Raw genomic sequence first — 16,370 nt, 5'->3', positions numbered from 1 at the left:
GCTGGCATCTGCGGCTCTTTTCTTCTTCAGTCTTGATTTGACCCCCCCAACCCTTCAACGGGGAAGGAGAGAGACGGAGGGCTCTTGAGTACAGCCCCTCTGTCACCTCCTCTTTCCACATACCTGGACTCTATACCTTTGCCCACTTCGTCAGAGCCTTCTAGAACCCAAGTTTCAATGCCCAGCAAAGCACATTGCTGCTGAGAACCTGCTGGGTGCTCTGTCTCGTGGGGACAGGCTGCTCCCAGGACTTCCTCCTGATGCCCCTTTTCCTGCCCTATTTTCCACCCAGTAGCTCAAGGGGTCCCATCAAAACTCAAGGTAGGTCACGTTCTTCCTCTGGTCCCCACCCTCCAACGTGGACCAGGAGCCCAGGTCCTCAAGCATGCCACCCTTCTACAGGCCTTCCCTGCTGGCTCTGCTTCCCCAGACACACCTCATCCACGCCCCTGGGCCTTGGCGCCTGCCGTCCCCCTGCGGACACTGCTCTTCGTCAGACAGCCTCACGGCCCACTCGCTCACCTTCCCGCCCTCTCTCCAAGGCCGTACCATCAGAGACGCCTTCTTCACCGATCGCCGAGTCCGCACTGAACACCCCTCCACCAGGTCTGCCCCGTCCCCTGTGCCCTGCTGTTTCTGTTACTGTGCTTGCACAACAAATTACCCCAAAAGTCAGTGGCCTCCGACAGCCGTGTGGTACGCTCAGGGGTACGGACAGGGCACAGGCTGGGGGCTGGAACCTTCTGAAGGCTTTTGCTTCCTCATGTATCAGGTGGTTGATGCTGGCGGTCGGGAAAACACCCACACGTGGCCTCTCCACGTGACCTGGACTTCCGAGAGCACAGTGCCTGGGTTCCAGGGGTGGACGCCCCAAGGCACCGACACAGAGCCACCTCGGGCTCCAGGCGAAGCCACGCCGCAATGACCCAGCCACACAACATCGTGTCTGCCGCACTCTGCTCAGTAGAATGGAGTTGCCCAGTTACTTCCTGTTCGAGTGAAGGAAGAGAGGCCTCCGCGATTTGTGGGAGGAGTCGGAGAATTCGTGGACGTGTTCTAAAACTACCACACCCACTCTATCCTTGTTTCCGGGGCTGGTTGCTGCCTGACTCGACGTATAGGATTGTCGCCCCACGAGACTGTCGGCTCCATGAGGGCAGGGACTCTGCCTGGGCTTTGGTTACTGCTGCTTTTCCCAGGCCCTGCATAGTGCCTGCATAGACGAGGGCCCAGGAAGCATCTGGTGGATGCGGGGCTGAGGGGAGGCTTCTGAGAGGCAGCTCTCCACGAGGCTGTCCGCTTGGCTTAGTTCCTTCCAAGTGTCATGACTGGCAGTGAACAGGGCCCCCCAGGCTGGACGGGTCCGTCTGGGCACAGCGTCATCATTCACTGAGACGTTCCTGAGCACCTACTATGTGTCCTGTAGACACCGGGGACTCCGCAGTGAGCAAGCCAGCTCAGGGAGCCCGAGTCTGGTGGGGGAGAAGGACAAGTCCCCGGCACGTGGTGACCAAGCCCAGGCACTGATGGAGCCCAGCTGGGGGGACCTGAGAAGGCAGGGAGGGAGTAGCACTGAAGAGAGGCCCTGGGATCCCCCAACAGGCCCCCTCCCCTGCCACCCGTTAACCCTGTGAGCGCTCTTCCCACGTCCCCCATCCTCACCACTGCTTAGAAGCCCGCCAGAGACAGCCGGCTCGGCTGGTGCCGTCTGTGAGGCCTTTTTTGTGTCATCACAATGGCCACACGGGGGTGTGCAAGAGCACTGAACTGGTGGCTGGGCCCCCCTCCAGGAACCCTGGTGGGAAAAGCTGGGTGTGAGGCACCCAGGGTGGCTCAGGAGAAAGCCCTTCAGGAACAAGGCACAAGGCAGGGGCTGCGGCAGCCACGGCCTCAGCACAACTGGGCCAGGTTTGGGACCGGGGACTCTGGTGACCTGCAGGGGCACACCCATGCCCCCACCCAAAGGCACTCCCATTCAAGACACCGGAGAGCCCTGAGCACATGCCGGGTGAGACCCGCTCAGGGCCGCGGGCTGGCAGGCCCTAGCAGCCAGCCAAGGGCAGGGGTGAGAGCTGCCGGGCCTGTGACCTCTAACGGCTCACCTCCTGCCTCTCGGAGCCTCCAGGCTGACTCCGGGGTCCCTCCTTTGGATTATTCCTACCCTCCCCCCCCCCCAGTTCTATGGAAGAGGGAGAGCCTCTCGAGTGTCCTGGCTTCACGGGGGCCTGCCTCGTGAGGCGAGCGTTATGAAGACTTGGAAGGAAGACACGCCGGGTCTAGTCTCAGCACCGCCCCTTGCCCGTGGCGTGGTCTTAGGAAGCTCTGAGGTCATACCCTCATCTGTAGAACAGGGGCCTCTGCTAGTTATCTGTTGCTGTGTAGCCGGTGACTTCAGAACTTAGCAGCTTGAGACCTGGACAGACGTGTGTTCTCGCTCATGGTCTGTGATCAGGGATTCAGGAGAGGCTTAACTGGGTAGTTCTGCTCTGTGTCTTCCATGAAGCTGCAATCAGGATGCTGGCCGGGACCGTACTCATCCGAAGGCTCGACCGGGGCTGCCTCACATGGCTGTGGGTGGGAGACCCCCGTTCATCTCCCCCGTGGGCCGCTTCCCCCGCAGCAAGCGATCCGGGTGAGTGAGGAGGAAGCCACAGCGCCTCCGTGATCTGGCCCTGGCTGGGTCCACAGGACCTCACGGGTCACCTGGGTCAGCCCCACTTGGGGGCGGGGGGGGGGGGGGGGGCACCCGCAGGGCATGGTGACCAAGGGGGGGCGGGGGGGGGGGGGGGGGGGGGGCCCCCCGGGGGGCGCGGGGGGGCCCCCCCGGGGGGGGGGGGGGGGGGGGGGGGAGCAGCACACGGGCATGAGTACCAAGAGGTGATAGTGATGCGGAGGGGTGTGGCACATCTTGGTGGCTGTCTGCTGAATGCTTTGACTCGTCTGCTGCCTCATCTGTAAAGTGGGGACCACCGCTCACTTCTGAGTGGTCAGGTGCTCCAAATGAGACGTCAAGAAAAGCCGTAGGCCCAGAGTCTAGCGCACGCTCCGTGCTCACCAGAGGGCAGGCTCCATCCACTCCCCCAAGTGCTGCAGGGACCAGCCCACCCTCCTGGAGCCCTGATGGCCAGCAGGGGGGCAGATGGGCTCCTCATTTCAGTGAATGGGAACCAGTAACAGGCAGTACTTATTCCCAACCCCCCACCCCCCGCCCTGCTCTCTTCTTCTTCTTAAAGGTTTTAAACACCTAATTTATTCCATCCATTAGATAGATTTTGTAGATTTAATCATTTTCACAGTTGGTGGCTCATTGGATACTCAAGATAAACTCCAAATGAAAGTATAATGGTGAGGACAAATGAGTTTTCACACCACAATGGCAGAAACCTGCTTGGGAAGAGGGTTTAAGAGGAACAAAAATACATACAGATATAATTTTTTTTCCCCGGCAGCCGCTTTTGCTGACTATAGTAGGTTACCACAGTTAATTTCACCAGTTTTGTTCATCTGTAAAATTGCATAAAAGTGACATTTTTGTGCTCATTATAGCAACTGCTGATTTATGGCTGGTAAATGAAGAGCTGGTCCCTTTTTTGCGGGACTCTCCGAGCGGCGCTAAGTGCCCATGAAATTGCTTGTATAATGTAGTTTAAATCCAATCTCAGAGAAAGATTCCCCCGTTGGCCAAAGTGACATTTCCATTCTCCACACCGAGTTTATTTTAGGCCACTTAGGGAGGGGGCTGCCCCAGGCAGGGTCAGGATGGGGGCCTGTGGCCAGCCAGGGGTCAGCTCCACCTGCCCGGCCCCGAATTAGGCCCGAGGGATGAAGGGGCACTCCCCTAGTCTCCTTGGCATGCTGAGTGCCGCCTGCCTCTTCCCTGCCTGCTGCCCTGCCCAGGTCAGACCACATTCCTGCACCTTAGGGCAGAAGGGAATGACCTTTGCAACACGCATGTGTGCCCCACCCCTCCCCTGCCCTGCGGCGAGGAGGCCCCTTTGCACTGGCCCCCTGCCCTCCCAGGCCGCCTGTCTCTCCTCTTCCACGTGCCTGATCCGGGCTTCTGCTCTCATTCCACATTATTTACAGTTCCTCACTCAGGACATGCTTCCTCACCTCTGGACCTCTGCCTGTGCTGTTTCTTCTGCCTGAAATATGTTGCTCTCCCCTCTCCTCACCCCTTTTGACATCGCCTTCACTGGGATGCCCTTTCTTCCAGAAAGCTGTCTCGCTTTCCAGAGCCCCGCTGGGTGAGGCCCCCGCCCCATCCCCAAATGCCTTAGCCTTCCCATCACAGCACGTGTCTTGCTCCTACCGACCGGCTGTGAGCCCAACAAGGGGCTCAGGGGCGAGGCTCTGGATGGATGGGATGTGGGGCAAGACCTTCAAGGGATGGGCAGGTGGGGTCTGCACTCCACCCCAGCCACAGTGCCAGGACCCCCCGGGCTGGTCAGAAGGAAGGGCAGCCCGAGCCCCTGCCCCTCCGCCCCCAGGAAGGCCCGCATCCCAAGCAGATGGGGAGGGCGTCAACACCCCCACTTGGAGAGCACCCGATGCTGCCCACACTCCACCATGCACAACTCATGAAAGTTCGCAGCCACCCTGGGAGGCAGCGTTCATGGCAGTATCACCTCCCATTTTACAGATGAGGAAACTGAGGCGCCCCATTCTCAAGTTCCCCCTGGGAGTCACCGGTGGGCCCCAAGGGTGTCATGGGACAGGAGAAAGGCAGTGTGCTGCGGAGACCTTGTAGGGAGGGGCCCCTCGCCCCAGGGCCTAGACAGGTGACCATCTCCCAACTCCGACTCTGTGTCTCACCCCCTTTGGCAGCCATCACTCCAGGCCACCCTGCACAACTGACACAATCATGATCCCCGGTTCACAGGTGGGGAGGCTCGGTCAGGCAAGCCACAAAGCCCCACAACCAGGCAGGACTCCACTCAGGCCAGCCAGCTCTAAAATCCGGAGACCTCCCATCTGTCTCCCACAGCCCGCCCCCGCCCCACCCTCCTTTCCCCACCTGGGGAGGGTCCTGGGCAGCACTGAGGAATGTCTCAGGCCCCGGGGAGGGGCTCTGGATGGAAGAGGGGGGTCTGCCCACCAGCAGCCCACCTCCCCCAGGACGGTGGCCGGTAGGACGGTCAGCCTGTCACACAAAGTGCAGCCTCCGGCCCCACAATGACAGTGTGCAGAAGAGGCAGTGGTTACCACCCTGGCCTTGTAGGTGACAGGCAGACTTGGGGATGGGACGGGCAGCCACTGTGGCTAAAACCCCTCCTCCCCTGCCTGCTGATCAAGGCAGGTCATGTGAGCAACCGACGAAAGACAACGGAGCAGCTCCTGTCTGTCTCAGGCCTTGTGCTGGGCTCTGTTCACATAGCAACACATTTAACCATCCCATAGAGGTCAGCAGGTGGCCATCATCCCATTTTACATCCCATTTTACATCCCATCCCACCAAGGGAGGCACAGAGAGGATGACGAAGAAATAGGAGGAAGGGCCTGCCACCAGTGTGGTGTGAAGACGGGGGCGCCAAGCATCAGTGAGGGTGCGGAGCCCCCGGAACTCCTGTTTTCCGCCGGGGGAGCGCGGCCCGGCACAGGCTCCTTGGCAAAGCGTGGGGTGTCTTCTCCTGAAGCTGCAGGTTCACCTGCCCCGAATCCCCGTCCCGGGCAAAGTCCCAAGAGAACTCACTGGGTACTCGCACACCAGGAAGCGTGGCAGTGTGTGTGTGTCAGCCCCAAACTGGAAACCACCCAAATGCCGTCAGCAGCAGGAAGGAGGAGTCCACACGAGGACCACACGGCCGTGAGGAAGCGCGAACCACGGCCACCTGAGTGAACCTCACAAAACACCTTGGGTGGCAGAGGCCGATGCGGCCGAGGACGCGTGGCGGGATTCCAGCCCGCGTGTACAGACGCTGCCATCGGAAGTCAGGACGGCTGTGCGCTTGGGCGGAGTCGCAGGCGACACTCTGGGGGGACCGGCAGTCACCCATCTCTCGGCCCAGCGCCTTCCGTCCGTGAAAGCTCAGCTTATGATGCATGCAGTTTGCTTTCTGTACCTTACACCCAAGGCGAAGCTCTGGGGTTTAGAAGGGACAAACGGAGGGGCGAGGGGGCAAATGGGGAACCAGAGGAGGGAGTGGCAGGGCTGTGGCCACACCACCTCCCCGGGTCGCAGGGTCAGCCCTCACCTGTGCTTTCCTCTCCGCTTATCTCTGCAGGCGAGACGGCCACCAGCTCCATGCATTCGTCCCGCTACCCGAGCCCGGCCGAGCTGGACGCCTATGCCGAGAAGGTGGCCAACAGCCCGCTGTCCATCAAGATCTTCCCCACCAACATCCGGGTGCCCCAGCACAAGCACCTGGGCCGCACGGTCAACGGCTATGACACCAGCGGCCAGCGCTACAGCCCCTACCCGCAGCACGCCGCCGGCTACCAGGGCCTGCTGGCCATTGTCAAGGCCGCCGTCTCCTCCTCCGGCAGCGCCGCGCCTGCCGGGCCTGCCAAAAGCGTGCTCAAGAGCGCCGAGGGCAAGCGGACCAAGCTGTCACCAGCTGCTGTGCAGGTGGGCATCGCGCCCTACCCGGCGCCCAGCACTCTGGGGCCCCTGGCCTACCCCAAGCCACCTGAGGCACCCGCCCCACCACCCGGCCTGCCCGCGGCCGCCGCCACCGCCGCCTCCGTCATCCCCCTGCCTGGCCGCGGCCTGCCCCTGCCGCCTTCCAACCTGCCCTCCATCCACAGCATCCTCTACCAGCTCAACCAGCAGTGCCAGGCCCCGGGCGCCGCGCCTGCCGCCTGCCAGGCCGTAGCCGGTCCCCACCCCAGCCCGGCCAAGCACGGCCCCGTGCCCAGCTTCCCCGGCATGGCCTACTCGGCCGCTGCCGCCGGCCTGCCCGACTGCAGGAAAGGTGCCGAGCTGGGCCAGGGCGGCACGGCGGCCTCGACGTTGGCTGGGGCCACCAAGCCTGCAGGGTACGCCGACGGGGGCCTGGATTACCTGCTGTGGCCGCAGAAGCCGCCCCCACCCCCACCCCAGCCGCTGAGGGCCTACAGCGGCGGCACGGCGGCCAGCAAGTCCCCCGAGGCGTGCGGGGGGCGGGTGTACGAGCGGGCCAGCGGGTCGCCCCTCAGCTGCGCCATGGGGCTGCCCACCGGCTTCACTGTGGGCCAGTACTTCGCCGCTCCCTGGAACAGCGTGCTGGTGACTCCCACCAGCGATTGCTACAACCCGGCGGCGGCCGTGGCCGTCACGGAGCTGGGGCCGGGGGCGCCCCGGGAGCTGGCGGGCCCCCCCGTGGAGGCCCTCTCGGGCCTGCCCAGCAAGAGCGTGTGCAACACAGCCGTGCTGAGCAGCAGCCTGCAGTCGCTGGAGTATCTCATCAATGACATCCGGCCGCCCTGCATCAAGGAGCAGATGCTGGGCAAGGGCTACGAGACCGTGGCTGTGCCCCGGCTGCTCGACCACCAGCACGCCCACATCCGCCTGCCCGTCTACAGATAAGGCCTGCCCGGTGGACGCGTGGACAGACGGACAGGGCGTCGAGCGGGAAGGCAGGCCGCAGAACAGGGTGGGCGGCGCACAGGGGCGCCCAGCCTCGCCCTGTGCCCGAGTGCCCGTGGGTGCCCACAGGGAAGCCGGGCGGGCTGCTGCCGTGCGGCCACCTGATGGGGAGTGGCGGGGCCGCCTTTCTGCCCAAGGCCCCTCCCTGCTATCGGCTGCCCGAGGACACGGGGAGGGCCCAGGACCACCACTGACGTCCACCACTTCCTCCATCCAAGCTGGCAGAGGCAGGGAGAGAGAAACCACTTTAAAACAGGAATGGTTCTTTCTGGCTTTCCCAAGAGAGGGGCTCAGGCCACGGGGGGACACAGGAGGAAATGTGATGGTCCAGAGTCAGGGTGGGGTCAGAGCAGCCCCCAGGGGTCAGAGAGCTCCTCCCCCCACGGGCTCCCCGTCTCCTGGAAAAGGAGCAGAGAGGGGGTATAGGAAGTCACAGGGCCTACAGTGTCCCCCACTGGCCAATCCAAGTGAAGGCCACCACTCTGAGAGAGGCTCCAAGGACCACCAGTCCCCCTGCTCCTCCTCCTCTAGATTCTCCTTCCCTCCTCCCATCTCTTCCCCAAACAGAATTACACCCCCATCCCCACCCTCCAGACCCCGTACTACCACCGTCCCCTTTCTCTCCACATCTTACAGGGCTGCTGGGCACGGCTGTACAGGCTGTGCACCGCACAAGGGCACCTCGTCCAAGGAGACACCATTTGCATCCTAGACATGTATATTTATTACGGCAGTTTTCTGAATCTTGAGGAAGGGGCGCCATTTTCCTATTCGCACAAAGGCACCACAGGGGCTAACGGTGGGCCTGCCATCTTAGACACCAGTCAGAGGGACCCTGCCCTGCCTTCCTCAGGGGTTCTCCTCAGAGCCAGTGAGAGGCAACCTACTGGTTTTAACTGGGAGACCCAATCCAACGCCTTTCCTGCAAGCTGCCCTCCAAGGCCCACCCCACACCACGGGGAGGCAGGCAAGGAGCCCCCTCTTCAGTCCCCAAGGCCCGAATTCCCCAAGTCCCGGCCCCTCTGGCACTCCGGAAGCGGTACTGTATCTCTCCAAGGCCTGTTCGAGCACTAAGTGCATTTACAAATCTCTGAGAATGTTTTTTTTTTATACTAAAATTGACCATTATATTCTACTGTGAGAAGTGCAGTCTGCACTATATTGTTTTAAAAACGAAGAGAAAGAAAAAAAAAGGAAAACACAGATGGTGTCTCAGCTGTGGAATTGTTTTGTTCTGTCCTCCCTCCCCCAGGAGTAAAACGGGCTGTCTCCCCCGCTGCCGACCGGGCTTGGAGCCCTGAGGAAGCAGGCCAGGAACCTCCTGGCACCCGCCGGCCACTCTGCATTCAGTGTTTCATTTCCTTTTCCAGCTCTTTCAAGGTAGACACCGTTATTTACCCCGTTGACATGTCCGCGCACAGGCGGAAGGCCACTGGGTCGTGGCCGGCGACCGGTCTACAGAGCGGCTGAGACAGAACCAAGCCCGGGCCCCTTGGCTCGTTCCCCGAATGGTGCCGAGGTGGTCTGGGGATGGTGTCTCCCTGCATCACGAAATGCCTTCCCAGCTTTTCCCCTATGCCTGACCCGCTCCAGGCGTCCATGGGCCAGTATGGCCGTGGGCAGGCCAGAGTGGCTGTGGCAGTGACCTTCTCCCTGGCCAGCCCCAGCACACACCCACTCCAGGCCCCGGCACCTGGAGATCTGCAGACCCCCCCACCCCGGGACACTTGGCATTCTTCGGGCACCTAACTTTGTGCTGGGCACGTTCATACACACTGTATCTCACTGGAGCCTCGCCACATCCTTGCAAGGTAGTAGGTGTCAGAGGAAGAAACCGAGGCTCAGAGATGTTAGGTGACCTGCCTAAAGTCACACAGCAATTCTGAAAAGTTGGGGTCTGGACCCCACAGCATGGACTCTTTTTCACATCCTGTCTCTGCCCTCTCCCCGGGCAGGGGAGCCCGCCATCCGGCCTGGGGGACCTGGGGAGCCCCCAGTTTGTTTTCGTTGTTATTTTTTTTAAGTTTTTAAAAATTTTTTTTTAAGTTTATTATTTTTGAGAGGCAGAGCGAGCAGGGGAGAGGCAGAGAGAGGGACGGAGTTTGTGAAGCGGGCTGTGTGCTGACAGCAGAGAGCCGACACAGGGCCTGAACCCACGAACCATGAGATCATGACCTGAGCCCAAGTGGGACGCTTAACTGACTGAGCCCCCAGGAGCCCCACCCCCAGTTTGTTTGATGCAGGCCTCCCTTCCCATGCTCCGAGCCCCACCTGGGTGCCAGGGCGGGACCCAGGCCCTTCTGCACATCACTGTCACGCCCTGGGGAGCCCCGGGGTCCTGCTGGTGACAAGCTGAGAAGGTACTGCCAGGCAGGCTGCTGGGGGTGATCATAAGTGGGAAGCAGAGAGCAGTTGACAAAGAGCTTTTCTGACCTCCTGAAATGGGAGTCTCACAGCAGCTGCATCAGGTACGTATGCAACAAAGTCATCCCCGTCTTACGGGATGAGAACGCAGAACCCGAGGATGGCCTGGCGGACCGACAGGAGGGGAGCGTCAGGCCCCGCCCCCCGGGCTCGGGCAGCCTCCGCCCTCACGCAGAGCTGCAGCCCGCCTGGGGCCGCGCAGTGCCGAGGAGGTCCCTGGAGGTGGGCAGCCCAGAAGGCCCAGACTCTGGAGTGAGCTAGAAGCAGGCTGGAGTCGGAGCTTTGCTCCTCCGAGTGACCCTGGACCAGCGAGGGAATTCAAGAACACGAAAGCGCCGTTCTGGAACTTGGAGAGGGGCAGAGAGACAGGGTCTAGGGCTAGATTCAGGGCTGGATGGCGGCCTGTGGCTCAGCTGTTCCCAGGGGCCACCTCCGCACCAACGTGATCTCCCGGTAGCCCAGGTCCCCACGTCCTGGGCCCACGGCCAGGGGCATCAGGGGAGCACACGGAGGCAAGCCTGGAGCCACCTGTCCATTTGGAGATGCTGGAATTGCAGATTGAGGACCCGCCTCCTATCCGGGAAAGGCTCCACCTTTGTGGGGCGGGGCCTGCGCCGTGGGCGGTGGGGGCACGTGGCACAGACAGGCTGGGGCGGGCCCCAGGGTCCGGCTGGGGTTCTGGCCCTGCCCTAGCACCGGCTTCCCCCGGCGCCTTGGCCGGGCTCCTTCTTCCTAGGAGCTGAACTCGCTGAGCGCGAAGAGCCTTCCAGAATCACCATGCTGACATGCCGCAGCCCTGCCCTTTATATCACCGCCTCGCAGTGCAGGCGACCACGACGTTACTATCGACGCTACAATCACCAAGGGCCCACAGTCACCCCAGGCACACTGGTCACCAGGCTCGGTGCTAAACGGTGTTAGTCGCCACGACCATTCACGATACGGGTGCACGTCCCCGTGTCCCAGGTGAGGCTAGTGACGCCCCCAGGGAGGGCAATCGCTTTGCCCGGCCTCAGCTGAGGCCGGAGGAGGGCGAAGCAGCTGGGATCGAACCCAGGCCTGTCTGACCTCTGACCTGCCGCGCTTTGCGGAGAACAATAAACTACCACCAAGCCCCAGATGTGGCCCCCTGGGCTCCAGCACAAAGGTCCAGCCTTGGGGCCCCCACTGCCGGCTGCAGGGTGTGGTGCTGGGTCAAGGGGCAGAGGGAACAATCTGCCCTCTGTCTGTCCCCCCCCTCCCCAACCAGAGCTGAAAGCCCTTCCCTGTCTCCAAGCCCCTCCTGGCGACCCCAGGCTCCTCCTGCTGTGGGCTCACACCCCTGAGAGCTGAACTGTCCCACGCGGTAGCCACACGTGGCTGGCACGGAACTTCGAGGATTATTAGCACTTACTTCATTAACAAGGGCTACAAGACCACCCCATCTTACAGACTCCAGAGCTGCCCGCGAGGGGCCTGAGAGCCTGGGCAAATATTTCAGTGGAGGGTCCGGTACGGGGGACACTCACCTTTCCGGGAAGCTCTGTGCTTTCTTGACCCATGTGCCAGCCTTCAGAGCCCCTCCCCACTTCTGGAGAGGGGAACCTGAGACCACGTCAACCCCTGAACTTGCCCCGCAGCGACCTCGAACCAACGCTAGGGCTTCCAGCTGCACCGAGACTCCGCCCCCACACGTGCACCCTGTCCCACTGCGCCTGCGCATTCCAGGCTCCCTTAAAGGGCCCTCGTGGGGCGCCTGGGTGGCTTGGTCGGTTAAGCGTCCGACTTCGGCTTAGGTCACGATCTCGCGGTCGGTGGTTTGAGCCCCGCGTAGGGCTCTGTGCTGACAGCTCAGAGCCTGGAGCCTGTTTCAGATTCTGTGTCTCCCTCTCTCTGTGACCCTCCCCCGTTCATGCTCTGTCTCTCTCTGTCTCAAAAATAAATAAACGTTAAAAAAAAAAAATAAATAAATAAAAAAGGGCCCTCGTGGTCCCACCCGCCCCCTGCGCGGGCCTGGAAGGTGGAGCCCAGCTAGGGGGGCGGGTGGACTGAAGGATTTCTGTTCAAATCACCAGCACGGCCAGCTCACTAGGACCGTGGTGGCCGGAGGGAAGGAGGCCGGGAAACTGGCTTCAGTAACTCTTCCACTCCATAGGTGACCCTGGGGGGACTTGTGTGGCCTCGATTCCAGATCTGTCAAAGGAGGTCGTGGCATCTGAAGGACGGGATGTCACCAGGTGATGTGTGATCAGAATGACAGGGTAAATGGGCCCTGTGAGAGGGACCTGCCTGAGGGCAGTGGGGTTAGAGGATCAGAAAGACCTGGTTCCAAGGTTGACACTGCCCCTCATGAGCATGTGGCCTTTGGCAAGTGACCACCCCTCTCTGAGCTGCCTATTTCTCCACTGTAAAGAGACTGGTATTATCTAATTCAGTCACCAAGTCGCATTATCACCGTGTGCGGTTGAACATTAGGAAACAGGTGGCCAAGTCCCCTAGGGAACAGAATCCGCTTTAGAGAAGATGCCCCCAAAGTTAGGTGTGTTATTTCTGTCATCACCTACTCCAGCTGCTTTCACCTTGGAAAGTGCGTTTCCATGTAAAAAGAGGTCCAAAACAGATGCATCCCTCTCCCTCTACCTTGGAGATGCCCAAATCATATTAGCATATTAAAGGCTCTGAAAAGTCCTGCAGGCAAAGTATCCATCCTTTTAACCCAGCATTTCCCTAACTTTTTTTTAGTTCTTTTTTTTAATGTTTGTTTATTTTTAATTTTTTTTAAGTTTATTCATTTTTGAGAGGCAGAGACAGAGCGTGAGCGGGGGGAGGAGCAGAGAAAGAGGGAGACACAGAATCCGAAGCAGACTCCAGGCTCGGAGCTGTCAGCACAGAGCCTGATGTGGGGCAAGAGCTCACGAACTGCAAGATCATGACCTGAGCCAAAGTCGGATGCTTATTAATGTTTATTTATTTTTGAGAGAGAGAGAGAGAGAGAGAGAGAGAGAGAGACTGAACATGCGCAGGGGAGGGGCAGAGAGAGAGGGAGACACAGATTCTGAAGCAGGCTCCGGGCTCTGAGCTGTCAGCACAGAGCCCGACACGGGGCTCGAACCCACAAACTGTAAGACCATGACCTGAGCTGAAGTTGGATGCTCAACTGACTGAGCCACCCACGTGCCCCTATTTATTTTTGAGAGAGAGGGAGAGAGTCGCATTCACGAGCCAGGGAGAAGCAGAGACAGAGAATCCCAAACAAGCTCGAACTGTCAGTGTGGAGCCCAACGCGGGGCTCGAACTCATGAACTGTGAGATCATGACCTGAGCCAAAAACCGAGAGTCTGACGCTTCCGACTGAGCTGTCCAGGTGCCCTCCCTAAGTTTTTGTTTCTATCCACTAATATCCCAAAGAACAAATACTTCAGGAAATACTGAGTCCTACCTCTTGTACTGCAATTAGGGAAACTAAGTCCTTCTCTCTGGTGATGTGCGGATCTGTTTCCCCGGTTGCAGCACAAAGACTCCTAATGAATTTGTGGCAGAGCAACGGCTGGAATCCAACCCTGGCCTGGAGTCATTGGGCCTCAATTCTGGGGCCACCACATCCTAGTTGGTCCTTGTCCACCGTGTTGAGCTAGGCCCAAAGAGGGGAAAGGACCCCCAAGAAGAGACGGGAAGACTTCATTCGACAAGTGGGAGTGAGTACCCCTATTTTGAAAATGACAAAAGTGAGGTTCAGAGAGGGAAGGCAACTTGCCTGAGGGCACACAGCAACTAGGTCTAGACTCTCCCCAGGCAGATCTGGGCCACCTTCTCTCCTTCTCTCGTTGTTGGGAGGTGCGGGACTTCCTGAGTCTTACAGCCTGGGGACATACCCCATGGGGAGCTCAGCTAGGGGTTCTTTCCAACTAAATTGGCTGCTTCCAAGTTCCCTCTGGCCTCCTCTGAGGAGGCCCCCGGGTGTGACTACAGCGGCCCCTGGTGGCCAATCTCCAGGATCCGCAGTCCCACCCTGCTCCAGCCAAAGGCTGCTGTGTGGGATCCAGTGGATGCGTCCCAAACCGAGGGGGGCTAAGAGCAAGCGGGCCTCTCTCTGATGTCACTGGGCACCTGGATTCAAGTCCCAGTTCCACCCAAACTCCTCTGTCCTCTCCCGTTAGAAGCCATCACAGATGTTACCATGGAGAAATGGAATGTGCACATGCTCTGGAAAGGCCAAAACACTAAGGGAAAAAAAAAATCCCGCCAACCTCCTAGAAGGGTTCTCCTCCTAAGACAGAGGGGGCAAATCCTGACTCCACCACATCTAAGCTGCGTGTTCTTAGGCAAGGGTGTTCACTTCATGGGGTCTCACTTTCTTCATCTGTAAAATGGTGATAAAAATGTATTCTGATTTGGGCAAAGTATCAAGAAACCCTGACTCGGTTGTTAAATGAGAAAGAAAAAGGATCATCTCAAACAACCATAAGAAGCCTTAAGGTAGGGCGGCCCCAGGGTTGGTTAATTCAGCAGCTCGACGGTATCATCGAAGACCCTTTCTCATCCTTCTATTCCACTAAACCCCTTTATGGTCACAAAATGGCTGCTGCAGTTCCAGGCATCGCATCACAGACCTGAGAGTGCCCAGCAAAGGAGAAGACAGTGTCTTCCTAGATTGCCCTTATTTTCCCAGAAGCCCCCTCTTCCTTCAGCAGACTTCTGTCTTATAGGTCAGAACTGGTTCACGTGGCCATTCCTCTACCAATCCCTAGTAAGGGAAACAGAGTCACAGTGGTTGGCTCAGGGGAGCGCATGATCGGAGGAACAGAGTGAAGAACTCTGAACTAAACAGGTGCTGTGGAGAAAGAAGAGGGCATGTGACTCCTGGAAAGGCACCAAACACCTGTCTGTCAGTTCCCAAACATGGTTCCTGAGACGTGAATGCAGAACCCTGAGCACAACGCCTAACACTCCGTGTTCACCTGCTTCCTCCTTCCACCAGAAGATGCCGAGCCCGCTCTCCTTCCCTGGGCTTGGGTCTCCACTGCCAGCACCCCTTCCATCCCGTCCTCTGCCTCCACCACTACCCCTACTTTTCACTTCAACTCATAAGCTTGGGCGAACAAAGATCTCCCCATTGTCCACGGTGGCTTTGAACTCCTGGAAAATAAAAGGTAGGGGGTGCTTGATTCTCGTGCGAATGTTTTTACCAGGGAGCCAAAAATTGATAACAGTAGGAACAGGGGCCTGGAGTATTTAATGGCTCCGTCCAAACAACTGAAACGATCAGAACACACGGTCGTCTGGGCGAGGCGTGGAGACTGCCGGCTACGACATCGTTACATTCGGAAATGTCAGACGCGTGCGTTCCGGGGAGATGAACAGTGTGGTTGAAAATGGCTTTTGATTTTTAAAAAATCCCCAGCATTCATCTAAAACAATAATAACAGCTAATAATAACAGGGCATGTAATAATGAAGTATTCATAGGCATAAGAGGTAATTGTTCAATTAAGATCTGAGAGTTTCTGAGACTGTCTTTTCTGATGGGGTCCCATTGTTTTTGACTCTGGTAGCACTAATTATTTCCCAGTAGTGCTTTAAACTTGAGATGAAAAAAGCTCTCCTGTCAAATATGACATACAAGTGCTTTATCATTATTAAATACACATACACGCACATAATAAGAAATCCGGGTTGGAATAAAGTTAGGGGTATGTTCAAAGAGAGAGAGGGTTCTAAATGGGAGCCGACAGTCTCAGGGCTCAGCCAAGACAGCAGGCGACAGCCGGGGTCTTCAGGGCAAAAGTGACCTGGCCTTGTCACCTGTCACCCTCAGGGATCAGTGTTTTCTCTCCAGGATGGGCTCTGCGGGCACAGAATACCTGGGTTCAAATCCCCAGCCAGGTGCCCTGGGCAAGAGTCTTCACCTCTCTGAGCCTGGGGTCCCTCATCTAAAACGTGGGGCGCAGTGGACGGTCTGCATCCGCTAGCTATTGCCATAACATCGACGCTTGCGCTTAAATCACAAAAACTCATCGGCATAAAAAAAAACCATTCTTTCTCATGCATCTTTGGGGTTCCTCTGATCTCACCCAGGCTCCACAGATCTCCTCCCATCCTCCTCCGGCGGGGATGTCCAGGCATGTCCACTGGCATGTCCTCCAGGCATGTCCACTGGCACGCGGTGATTAAAACAGATCTCACAGCCAAGCCGGGGATGCAAAATTACGCTTTGCCCACAGTGGGAGAACACCATGAGGTTATCTCGCAAAGGCACGGACAAAGGGAAGAGTGGGGAATTGGGGCCGCGGACACACTCTAGCACAGGTACCAACCTTGCAACTTTCCGCGGTAAGCGTCCCCCATTCTCGGTCCCCGTGGGCTAGGGGAAGCCAATGTCATCCCCGGCGCCAGCTCTGCCT

The 16,370-nt window shown here is 58.8% G+C and overlaps 1 protein-coding gene across 1 annotated transcript in view; it reads left to right on the top strand.

Moving 5' to 3' along the window:
- Positions 1 to 9,469, top strand: part of FAM222A (family with sequence similarity 222 member A) — a 55,563-nt gene extending 46,094 nt beyond the window's left edge. Inside the window, exon 3 of the mRNA XM_049619166.1 lies at positions 6,225 to 9,469. Within this exon, the coding sequence (XP_049475123.1) occupies positions 6,225 to 7,507 (1,283 nt within the window). The 3' untranslated portion in view covers positions 7,508 to 9,469. The remainder of the gene's footprint in view (positions 1 to 6,224) is intronic.
- The last annotated feature ends 6,901 nt before the right edge of the window (positions 9,470 to 16,370 follow it).

Source organism: Panthera uncia (genome assembly GCF_023721935.1).
Source record: "Panthera uncia isolate 11264 chromosome D3 unlocalized genomic scaffold, Puncia_PCG_1.0 HiC_scaffold_8, whole genome shotgun sequence".
Classification (NCBI taxonomy): Eukaryota; Metazoa; Chordata; class Mammalia; order Carnivora; family Felidae; genus Panthera; species Panthera uncia.
This window is presented reverse-complemented; position numbering and strand designations above follow the sequence as displayed.